Consider the following 12670-nt stretch of genomic DNA (forward strand, 5'->3'; position numbering starts at 1 on the left):
CCCCATTTTATTAATAATAACTTTTCCCAGTTATAAGGCTGAAATTTGCAAAGATCATCATCTTTGTGTGTTGAAGGTCAAAAATTATACAGGTAGGTTGTGAACTTAAACTCTGATCAGCATGGTAGGCAAATCAGGTTTTACCTGTGTTGTGTGCCTGATATTTAAGATACACTGTTATTCATGACATAATATGTAGTTCTGTAATTGTAGGAGTGTGGAAAAGGGAATAAACATTAGGCAAATAAATATAAATGCCTTCATTAACATCAGATTCATGAGTATGGGTCTCTCTCAGGTTGCTGTGTTATCTACTACTGTTATTAAATGTAGATTTGCAAATGAAATGTTGGTATTTCAGAAAGCACATTCATTGGTTCAACCATTCAAAATATGGAGAACAGTATTTTGAAATACTACTCAGCTTGTAAGGTTGTGAAGTATCATTTTATTTGTGTAATCTGTAATCAGACACAATCTGCCTTTGTCTATGCAAAAGTATATCAAGTATCTATTCCACCCATTTTTTACGTTGGTTTATACAAAAATATAAAGTCAGTGTCTAGTTAATTATAGCAAGTGTTAATGATCATAAATTGGCACAAGATCCAATCAATCTGAATTGCTGACAAGGCTGGAAATACAAGGCATGTTATTTATGTGTGTGTATGCTGTTTCATGTCCGATGTTAGAAATTATTTAAATCCATGTTTTAAATTTCAGATATAGGAAAAAACTGCAAATTAAGTTTTCTACACAGAGTTTGAAAAGAAGAGGTAGCATAGACTAGCTAAAAGGGAAGGAAGGAATTTTCTTCTCCTGTGTTCAGAATTTAAGATGTACAGTATTCATCTCTGTTATATACATGAAGTTGTGAAAACAGACTGCATGCTGAAGGGCTGTTTCTGAGGAATAGATGATTCAAGTATATTATCAAGATCAGAAATAATTGTCATGAAGGTATTAAGAAAGAAAGTTAAATATTTTAAGATTTTGGTTGTTTCTTAATCCTAGAGATTATTCAGTAAATTAAAAATAATACAATGAAAATAACTTCTACAAACTTAAGTTCTCTCATAGTTTTATATCAAAATAGTGAGTTTTGCCAGCTACATTGTGCATGCTGTGTCAGCCCGGTAATCATATCCTGTACATATATGGCCCAGTTTTAAGAAAAATTAAATACTGTATATTTAAAGATTTTTATTGATTTTCAATTCATCTTAACCATGAATGTCCCTGATCTATGGAAAATCACCTGGTGTGACAACTAAATTATTTCAGAATTCAGAATTTGTAGTATTACAAGAAAATAAACTTACTCTGTAGCTGTATGTTTTTGTTCTGTTTACTTTGATGTCAAGTTTCATTAGTGGTATATAAACAAGGTCAGCTTGAGGTCAAGCGTAGCTAAGAACCTTGATTTGAGCAAGTAGAGCTAAAGTATTGGACAATGTGATTGTACTGTTATTACTTTTTTTGTTGTTGTATTTATTTATTTATGTATTTTGATGCAGTATTTAATTTGGTGTGTCTGACATCTGTACAGGACTGCATTTCTTATACTTTTCTTAGCAGAAAGTTTGAGCTATGTGTAAATTCCATTTATTTCAGAAGTGCTAAATTTAGGGAACTGTACAGAAGAGACTCTCTTAGTGAATTATCAGACATCCCATTTGTGATATCTGTAAAAAATACAGAAGAATAACTACATTTGAATAATTTTAATGCTTATGTTCTGTACTTGCAAAGCTATTCAGAGATATTCTCTTTAAACTTGGCTTCAACTTTTATCTGAAGTCATGAGGTTCCTTTCTTGTCCACTTGAAATCACCAGCATAAGTCATTTTGTTGTATCTCTTGACTTTTAACAGATTATGTTTTGGCCATACTGTGTATACATATCTGTTGGTCAAATTGGTTCCCAGTACCTGTTTTCTTATAGAATATACTGATGGTACACAAGAATAAATTACTTTTATATGTATACATATTCTAATTTTTATAGCATTTTAGTAACTACTGAAATCACTGCATTTTGAAGACACCTTGGTTGTGGTTTTTTGTGATAAACTTACTGAGACATTGAGCAGTTCACATACACTGTCTATGCATACAAAGTTGTGAGTGGATTATTTTGGTTCTGAGTGGGGAAAGTATCTACATATCCACGTTTTTCCTGTATATGTAACACATGATGCAGGGGTTTTGTGCATTTTTAAAATTTAGATTAACTTGGAGACTTGTTTCTCTCTGCCCCAAAGTTATTTTAATGAAACTATATGCTTAGCTGAGCATTCTAAGTTACTTTAACATAATTCTTGTCAATTTCTGTTTAATTGCCCGCAAGAACAGACAAACAGAACTTAAGTTCCCAGATGCTTATTGGCTTTGAAGATTCAGGATAGTGTTGGAGATTTGTAAAGGAAAACTTGGGAATAAAATTTTGAGCACCTGTGATGTGGATATTCTTTTCTGAAGTAACAGTGCAGGCATGCTGCCCTTGCTAGGGAAGTGGAATTTGCAAAGCAGCACTTTGACTAGCATACTTAAATATTGACTAGCACTTAGGAAAGGTTTTTCCTCTGCACCATCAGAACACCTTGTGTCTTAGCTGAAAGCAGTAAAAATTGGGAAATTTTTCTGGAGCCAAGAGAATTATAACCTAATTTAACTCAATACTAAAGCTAAAATAATGTTGATTTCTGTCCTTTTTGATAAAGTAATTAATAATTAATCAGTAATTCGTAATTACAATTAGTAATTAAGTAGTGATTGATTATTTAAAGCAGATGCATTTCAAACTTGCCAGTTTTCACAGAAAATTTAGAGCTTGTTTTGTTACATTTTGTGGTGAGATACCTTGTCACACAACTTCTGAATGACAGATCATAACTTCAGAGAATTGTGATAATGTTGAATAAAAATCACTTGCATGAGTTGTTGCAATTTTAATATGTCAATGACGTAAAATTCGGTCTGATGTAAGAATGACTTGTTTTTTTTAGTTATTTATCAATAGCATAATTTTTGTTGTTGTTTTTAGAACTTTCCTGATGTAGATGATGAAGGATACAGCATTAAACCAGAAGCAACACAAGATATCCTTTTTACTATTATTGCGCCAAGTTATTTGATGCTACTATAATTCTTTGGAAAGAGGCAGTACTGACTAAAAAGTTAAGGAAGATGAATGACATTTATGTCTATGTTGCAACTTTGTATTCTTACACTCATAGTTTCTGTAAAATGAACCAAATTTTTTCTTGGATGTGTGTATGCAAATGTTAAGGATTAGATTAGGTTAGATTAGATTTGATTGGATCTCTTGGGAACTTTAAAAGGACAGTAAAAAAAGCAAAAAAATTGCCAGATCCATTGCAGATCCAAAATTCCACGCAGATCTCTCTCCATGAAAAGCTCTCAGAGAGTTTATAAAGTTTGCAAATTTTTTAAAGCAAATTGAATGGTTATCTGTTCTATACCTGCACCCTCACTTTTTTTTTGTAGCACTAGAGCAGTGTAGAAATAGAATTTCTGTTACTTAATGAAGTCATTACACTACATGCTGTTTGCAATTGGTGCTTTTAGCTTTTACTGTCTTTTAATAACTTCATATTGAAAGCTTTATTGCTTTCATATACAGAGCAGATTTTGTTCTGAGTCACCTTTATTGAGGCTGAAGATTTTTCTCTGCCATTCCCCTGTTGCTTTGGAGAAAAATTCTTGTCCACTTTTTTTCCTACCACCACAGAGGAAAGTTCTATTTAAGAGCTGGGAATAGTTACGATAGATCTAAGCAAGCTTGGTATATTGGCAAGATAGCTAATTTTTGGAAATGTATTCACTGAATTTTCTGGGTACTTCAGATAAAAGGTGAATTTGGACTGTACCATTTCCTTAAATTGCAAAAATTTTTAAGCAGTTAACAGCTCATTGCAGTGGCCAGGTTATCATCAAAACTTCTTTGTTTTCATCAGCCTTGCAGAATATTCCTCTTATATCCACATGGAAGAGTCCTGTAACAATAAAAGCAGTTGATGTAATCTTCTGTTTAAAAATTTGATATACAAGTGACAGACTTTTATACAGTTCTAAGAGGAGTATTGTTTCATGTTTTGCATGTATTTCTGAAAGTGAGAGATAAGTTAACAGCATTCAGGCTTATGATGATAAGTGAACAAAATTCATGCTTATTCGCTTATTCATTTGGACATCTTATTTTTTACTATCTCTTTTCAATGAAAAATATCCATGATTTGCAATCTCTCATAAGGTAGTACTTCAGCTGCTGAAAATCTTGACCAGCTTCAGGAATTTATCAGCTCACTTTCTCTTTTCCTCCCTTAGCCTCTAGAAATTTATTTTGTTACTGGGATCTCATGAGATAATTTGTTGGAGAACATTGTTTTATTATAATGACAGTCAATCATAATAAGTCTGACTTAAATCTGTATTGGCCAAACATTTTACGAGAACTGTCTTATTTGTAGGAAATGAATCTTGAAGGTTAGTGATAATGTTCAAGACAAGAAATATGTTGATGAAATTAGAATTACTTTTCTTTGAAACCTTTTCTATAAATGCTTCATTTTGAAGGAAGAGAGGTGTAAAATGAAGATACTTGGCTTTTCCCTCACCATAACTTTAAGATCCTTTCAGCTGAAAGGAATTTGGAATGTCAGGTTGAAAACTTTGTTAGGGGATAGTTTGAAGGAATTTAATGCAAAAGTCTGTCATATTTTCAGGTGAAAATAACAGAAGTGACTTAGATAATATGTACACTTCTTCCAGGTGGTACAAAACTTTGTGTTTCCGTAGAGGGAAATTTTCAAATTTTTCTTGTCAAAACAAATGCAGGTTTTAAGACTTAGCTTGGGCCTTTCAGAGCTTTTCTTCAGTGCAGCTCCTGTGCATATAAAGTGCTGTTTATTTTCCTTATTTTGAGGTCTGAGATGTCATGTGATTTCTTTCTATCCAAAGATGACAGTACTTTAAGCAGCTGACATTGTTCAGTTTGCTGTGCAGCCTTCTATTTAACTGGCATCCTTACTAAAAAAATTTTTAGTGCCACACTGTAAGAGGAACAAGTAACGGTGGCTCCTGCTCTTTCCTTCACTGTTTATGTTAGGTACAGGTACCATGGGCATTTCACTGCTCATTAAAAAACCTAGGCTTTTCTTCATTTGATTTAAAAGACTTCTAGATTTTTCATACATCCCTTAGAATCCCTGTTGGAGTCTTGCAAATTATAATTTTACATGTAGAAGTGTTGCTGCTTTAGAATCTTAAACTTACGCCTTCAAATATGCAGTTATTCATTTATATGACAGATACTGCCATTCTTCAGTTATTTAAATGACATCATGTTTTTTGAATAGAATCATCATTCTGAAGTTAAATGGAATAAACCCCTAAATTTTAACTCTGAATTGTGCATTTTGGACTGTGGATATATGTAAATGCACTAAGAGGTCACTTAATATGAGCATTTTGTGGATCAAAATTATAAAGTAGAGTAAGCAGATGACTTTGAGGTATTTCCACCTTAACTGAGACAAACATACCAAAGAGAACCATTTCTATTCATCCAGTGAGTCTGACTCTGAAGATGATGAACCTAGGAGGTTCCATGTGGAAATAAAACCTGTCCAGCCAAATAACAGCTCTCAATACACTATGCCTTCTTTGGATGAATTAAAAGTATCCATAGGGAACATCACTCTTTCTCCAGCAATATCTGTAAGTCTTTTGTTGCTTGTATTTTTGATGTGTAGAAAAGTGGTAAAGAAACAGTAGTGTAAACATATATTATAATGTTCAGAATTTTTCTAGGTTCAGTAATTCTTTTTTCTTGTGCACTAGGTCATTTTTGGTACATTTCATTTTCCAATATATATAGATTGCACTTTTATATTGCAATATAACATTAAGTACTTTTCTCATATTTAAAGTCTCCTTTTAGACTTTAGAGTACTCAGTTCTTGTGTTTGTGCTTGTGCCACTATGAGACATTCAATTACATCTTAGTGTTAGCTGATCATGGCTTTTAATGTAATTTGAAAATTAGTTTTCAATAACATACAAGTCTTTTAAAACAGGTCATATAATGAGGATACATGTAACATTTGCAGTGCAGCTTTGTTGATTTATCCTGCCAGTTCATGGAATAATCCTTTATACCACCAAATGATAAATAATATTAGGGTATGCTAGGACTCAGATCAGAGCGAGACTGGTTCTGATTTTAAGGAAAATAGTGTACATAACATATTAAAATAATAATTTTTCTCTTTTTTCTCTCACCACATTTTGAAAGCAGAGGCACAGTCCTGTAAGTAGAGAATGGCTTTTTATTTGCATTTGTAATTAAAATTAAGTAAGTGTAGTGTGTTAGGGGACTTGTTGGGAAAACATGAGGAATGTTTTGTTTCATCTGTACCATGTGATAGATACACTGGCTGTTTAATTCTCTGTCCCAGACAGTAAAGAGATTTAAAAATGCTGCTCCCTTTGTCAGCTCTACAATATTTATTCCTGCATTTTCAAACTGGTATGGCAGATGTGCACTGGTTGCTCTGTCCAGGCTCATGTTCCATGGTCTTCTGCAAGCTCATGATGTTTTTACCTGGCACTGAAAACAAAATATCACATAGGAAGTTGAGTGGAAATAAGAACTCTGGAACTGTTAAGTGGTTTATTTCACAGTAGAAGAACTTATTCCTATTTTTTTTCCTGTTTCAGGCACAAATGAATCAAAATTCATCCAGTAAGTGTGAATCTTTTAGTCTGTTAGTTTTTTAACATAGAGTGAAAACAAAACTTTTTTTTTAATTGTTGGAGACATAAACTTCTTAAATATCTGTATTTTAAATTGAACAAAATGCTTCTCTTGTTAGTTTTATATAACTGTTCCTTATCTATGTACATGGCTGTTCCCTGTTGTGGGGACCTGTCTGACAGTAATGAGGAGCACATCCCGATGCCAAAGGGGTTGCCCCATAAGAAAAACTCCTGTGCAAGTTCCTGAAACCCTTCCACCAGTTCAAGTTTAGGATGATCCACAAACCAGCAAAGCACACCATGTTTATGATATAAAATACTGACATAGAGGATAGAGCATTATCTCTTATTACTGAGGGTTGGGGTTTTTGGGGTTTTTTTGGCCAATGGGAAACCAGACCAGATTTGCTGAAGAACAGTGTTGTAAACTGTATAATTCAAGGAGGAAGTTTCAAGCAAACAACACTTCCTTAGGCAGTGCAGTGGTCTATATAGTCTTCTCATAGTTAAGGAAACTTAAGTTATCAGAAATCATACATTTTCTTTTTTCCATTTTAATAGTAATTTGTTTGAACTGCCTACATGAATGTTAAATATCTTTTTATAATGAAAATGAAATTTTTATTTTATATTTCACACTTTTAGTTATAATATGGTATCTTTTTCTTAGGTGAAGAGTTAACAAAATCAAAACTTTCTGCTCCAACTACTGAGTAAGTTAAAATTTAAAATTCTATCAAATGCTGTTTTGCAGGAATTTGTTCTTATTTTTCTAAACTCAGAAACTCATTGGAAATGACAGCTGAGTCCTATCTTAAGCTGTACATCTATTGCATTATGTGTATCAAAGCCTATGTGTATCAATGGGTATTTCCATTCATTTGTTTACCCCTTCTAATACATTTGATTTATTGTGATCAATCTCAATTGGTATTTATAATTACATAGCTACACAATGTTTTTAAATAAGACAGACTTAGTGTTCCATGGTACAGTGTTTAAGATTGCAAAACCCAAATTTACACTGATCTGCATACATTGCTTATGTGTATATATGCTGAAATGAATGAATTTGAAGATGTAAGTCTCAAATATTGCAGTTATTTAACTGACATTATGGAGTATGTTCACATACAAATTTTCACCAGAGTTTTGGCTAAGACAGTCTCCTTATGTGTAAATCAGTTCTTTGACCTCCAGATTTTGACTAATTCTTTTCTTTTTAGATGCAAAGACTAATATAGACTAATTTGTCAAAAGTTTTTATCATATTATTGAGGGACTTTTTACAAGAATTATGTAGTGATAGGACTAGGAGGAGTAGCTTTAAACTGAGAGTAGTTTTATATTAAATATATGGAGGAAGTTCTTTACTGTGAGATCTGGTGATATGTGGAAACAGGCTGCCCAAAGAAGTTCTGGATGCCCTGTCTCTGGAAATGTTCAAGGCCAGTATGGAAGGGGCTTTAAACAATCTGGTCTAGTGGATGTCAGCATGGTTGGAACAGAATTTTTAAAGATCCCTTTGAAGCCAAAGTGTTCTGTAATTATTATAATTATTATATTATCAAACTACTACAGAAGTTTGTCATTTTTATGAATGCATAAATCTTTCATTTCTATTTCAATTTTAACTCTTAATATAGAAAGGGGAACAGTGACTTCCTGGCATGGGATCCACTCTTCAGCACTTCTCTTGAATCTTCCTCTTCAGCTTCTTTGGCATCCTCATCTTCCTCAGGTAAAATATTCATGGTAGAGATGGTGTTCACTATATTTCTGGATGTTGTGGTTTTTCAGTTATTGCAAAGGGGTGTGCTTTGATGCATAAATTATAGAATTTTATAAAGCAGTATTCTGTCTTACAAGTATTACATGACTGAGAAGGCAGCATGTAAGGCTTTCAAACTAGAGAGCAAGAAGGAAGAGGGAGTGCTAGACATTTCCAAGAAAACTCCGTTTTGCTCCTGCCTTTTTTATTGCCTTCTCATACTTACTGAATAATTGCTCACCATCTAGCATGCAATCAATTTTTTTTCAGCTAGTAAGGCTGGGAGATTAAAAGGAGGTTGTTGCAGCAACTGTGAGACAAACAGCTTGCACAATGAATCAGGATGGATTTCTTCTTTCCAGGAAAGTCGGCTGGGCTATGTAGTACAAAGGCATTGCAGAGCTTTGCTCTGAGGAACTTGTTTCCTGTAGGAAGGCATGATTCTGTTAGGAGTTGTGAAGGCATAATCCAAGGGGAGATGGATAAAAATGACAGGACTGAGACATGAGTTAAGCTGAGATCCTGAAAGCAGGGATATTGCAAGGAAAATGATGATGTGTGGCATATGGGAGGTGGAGGGAGAGAGCACATGTTGCTTGGGAATTTTGGGTTGCAGGATATTAGTGTTGGTAGGACAAGTTGGCAAGCTTTCTGAAACCTGGTCTTTGCAAAAAATAGTTCCATACTTCTTTTCAGTCTACCTACTGTGTATCTTTACTCCAACATCTTAATTTTTTCTTAATGTAGACACTTTCCTCCTCCCACACACCTGAGAAAGGAAGTGTGTTCGCTGATTTTTTTTAACTAAGTACTTGTATTCCAAAAATAGTCCTCATTTCCTTGTTCATTATGGCTTTCTAGTGGTTTTCTTCTGTGCATAATCATGCAGATTGAAGAACAATAAGGAAGATTACATGTATCAGTAGGAGAATTCTGAAAAACTGGTGTTATTTTTTGGCTTAAGTAATGTTCTTTTAGCAGCAATCAGCACTGCTTTGTAAGACTTCAGATATTAAGAACTTAGTCTTTCACAACAAGTTGATGTTCCTTAAAGGTTACAGTTTTAATAAATCTGGCTTACAGAATTCATTATAACTCTCTCATCCTGACTTACATAATCAGTCAGTAGTATTGGCAAGTGAATCCACCATGTGTGTGATGGATTCACATTTAAGAATAAATTCTAGAGAGAGATACATTACTGGAATACTCTGAAAAAATTGGTGCTTTCTTAAAATACTCTGTTTTGATAACTTTGGTCTTGTGTTGGAGTCTGCAGAGAAAGGCAGAAGATACTGAACTTGTTTTGCTGGAGGTTGTAGCTGTATTCAGGTGTTTATTGTTGTGCCTGGATGAGAAGTGAAAACAGGTTAGGAAGTCATCATACAGTTCCTCCTGGCAGCAGAATTGTGGAGAAAGTAGTCTCTCACTGATGGGTAATGACAGAGATCCATAATATCCTCTGGAGCTCTATCTGGCAGGGAGTCATCTACTCTAGTCATACGCATTAGGTTTATACATAGAGCCCTGCAGTTCATTGAAATTGGTGCAATGGAGGGTCTTGTGGGCATAAATCAAGTTTAGATACATCTGTGCCTTGGCAAAATGCCTTTATCTGATAATTCTTTCAAGGACTGTTGTTCTAGAAGTTAACTAAGATATTTACATTTGTGAAATAATCTGAAGAATTAAATAGAAAGTAAGTGTGCCAAAGTATAACAAATTTCTAATACATTTGGGGTAAAAAAAAATTGGATCAATGTAAGTCATGTTGTTTAAATTGAGTTCTAATGCTTGCTAACTTGCAAGTAAGTTTTTAAAGTTTTTAAAAAATATTTATCAGATGGTATTTTCCTCAAAATCAATGTTTTATCTTCAGCTTGAAGGTTAGTAGTAAGCTGGTGCTTTAAATTTTTGAAAATCTCAATCCCAAATTTAAATTACATACATTAGTTGTGTGGAATACAGTATATGTCTCTTATGGTTTAAACATTTGTTTAACTATTGTTTTATAACCATGTTAATCATTGAACTCTTAAACTACCTTGGTATTTGAGCAGACAGTGGTTTATGCAGCGCAAAAGTAATCTTTGGTCATCCATGAATAATCCCATTTTATTATAAGTTTAAGCTAACTTTGTTATCTTGAACAAACACAACAGACATTTTTTAGCTAGTTCTTGATATTTAAAAAATGCTTCTATTAGTTATCTTCCTTATTTTCATCCATATGTATTTTTTAAATAGTTCCTAACATGTCCACATTGTTTTTAAATAGGATTTATAGTAGTATTTTAAAGCTTTTGAATGATAGTTAAAATACTGCTTGAAAGGGAAAGGTGTGTTAAAATTCTTAATGTTAGGTGGACTTACAGAATGTATTTTTTTAAGGCAAAAGGACCACTGTAGTAAGGACAACTGTACTTTTGATCTGAACTTTTAAATATGTTTCCTTTTTTTATTTCGGTTGTCACTTCTGTTGCTCCTAGCTCTGCCAATGTGCAAGATGTTGAGAATTGACTAACCTTGCATTTTCTGCTTCTATTGTCATCTAGAGCAACAGGCAACAGCAAGTGCAGGGAATACTTGTGGAAAACTCCTTTTTTCAGCAATCAGAAGATTATAGGATGAGACAGGGGAAAAAAACTGAGGTGGATGAGGCCTCATCCATATTGTTACTCACAGATTGATACAGACAGAATAACTATCAGACTGAATCTTGTGGCTCCATTGTCTTAATTCATTCACCTGAAAGCCAAATCCGTTGGACCTTCCTATTACAAATAGTAGGACTAAGAGGATCAAAGTCTTTGGAAGGAGCAGGATAGGTTTGATTAAATAAGGAAGGAAATTAAAAACAGAAAGCTGTGGAGAGGAACCAAAGGTAGTGTAGGATGCAAGAAAGAAAAGACAAAGATGAGAAAAATTAAATCACAACAGGTAGGAAGTCAAATGAATAAGGAAAGTTGTGAGAAATAGAGCCTAAAGTGGAGACATACACAATAATTTTTTTTAATGTACTAAAAAATGGAAAGGGACATGGTTGGCAGTATGAATGAAGTACATATGATATGTGACTGGCTTTTTTTCCTTCTTCTATTTGTGAGTTGTTACTTTAGTAGAGCAGTTATTTTTCATGCTGGCTAGTAGTCTTGTGCAGTGGATATTGAATACTTTTTTGAATATTGAAAATTTTATCTTTTCATTGTTGGTCCTAGTTTCAATTCTTCCCTTTTCCTTCAGCTACCCTAACAGAGCACAATAGGAGCTCCTCATCATCTACCACTGATTTGCCTGGGTGTAGAATATCTCAGTCTTTGCTTGGACACCAGACAGATTCTGGGTCTACAAGCCCATCCTCACCAGGCTTTACCATTAGCACTTGGTGCAAATCTGGTGTTACAGCAGCGCCATCAGGGAGTACCAGTACTTTATCCTGTTTTTCACGGTCTCAGAGTCAGTGGATTTCCTTTGCTGATGAACTTCTTACAATTAGACACACAAGCACAGACAAGAAGGAGCCCCAAAGATTGCATTTTAAAACTGAAAATGCCTGCCTTGCCTCTTCTGCTTTGCTTGGGAATTCTTCCAACAGCTGTGCTTCTGAGGATCAAAGTGACCTTTTCAATAACTCTATATGCCATGAACAATTATTCATTGAAGAAACTGGCACTGCTACTGAAATATCTTCTGCATCATCTTCAGCACTACTGGACTATAGTTTAGTGTCTTCTTGTGCTCATACAAATAAGGGTATGCGAAGCATGCATTCTGTACTGCTCTTTGCTAATAACTGACTCCAAAAAGCAAGCTTTGGATTCATTTCTTCTTTTTGTTATTATTGCTCAACTGATGCTAAAATTAACTCATCTTCTTACTTAGAATGTACTAAACTGCTTGTTAATACCAGTTGGGACAGTGAAGTAAATATTCAGCTTGAAATCAGAAGAAAATTCAAATTCTTCATTTAAAGGCATTGCTTTTTCTTAACTATGCAGTGTTGCTTTTCTAGAAATGGGAATGTATTTTTGTGGGATGTCAGACAGTAACAAGATCTCAAAGATTAAGATTAATTGCATTTACAAAAACAATTCTTTTTACATACAAGCTTCCAAG

At 33.9% G+C, this 12670-nt stretch overlaps 1 protein-coding gene across 7 annotated transcripts in view; it reads left to right on the plus strand.

The window, feature by feature from the left end:
* Positions 1–12670, plus strand: part of FCHO2 (FCH and mu domain containing endocytic adaptor 2) — an 85561-nt gene that overhangs the window by 47508 nt on the left and 25383 nt on the right. For 3 of the 7 annotated variants that reach the window (XM_077171871.1, XM_077171874.1, XM_077171877.1), the window contains 7 exons: positions 3047–3101; positions 5564–5742; positions 6320–6334; positions 6745–6769; positions 7454–7496; positions 8430–8524; positions 11798–12307. In XM_077171871.1, the coding sequence (XP_077027986.1) occupies positions 3047–3101; positions 5564–5742; positions 6320–6334; positions 6745–6769; positions 7454–7496; positions 8430–8524; positions 11798–12307 (922 nt within the window). The remainder of the gene's footprint in view (positions 1–3046; positions 3102–5563; positions 5743–6319; positions 6335–6744; positions 6770–7453; positions 7497–8429; positions 8525–11797; positions 12308–12670) is intronic. The other 4 variants (XM_077171872.1, XM_077171875.1, XM_077171876.1 and 1 more) reach the window with 4 other exon arrangements.

Source organism: Agelaius phoeniceus, chromosome Z (genome assembly GCF_051311805.1).
Source record: "Agelaius phoeniceus isolate bAgePho1 chromosome Z, bAgePho1.hap1, whole genome shotgun sequence".
NCBI classification, from domain to species: domain Eukaryota; kingdom Metazoa; phylum Chordata; class Aves; order Passeriformes; family Icteridae; genus Agelaius; species Agelaius phoeniceus.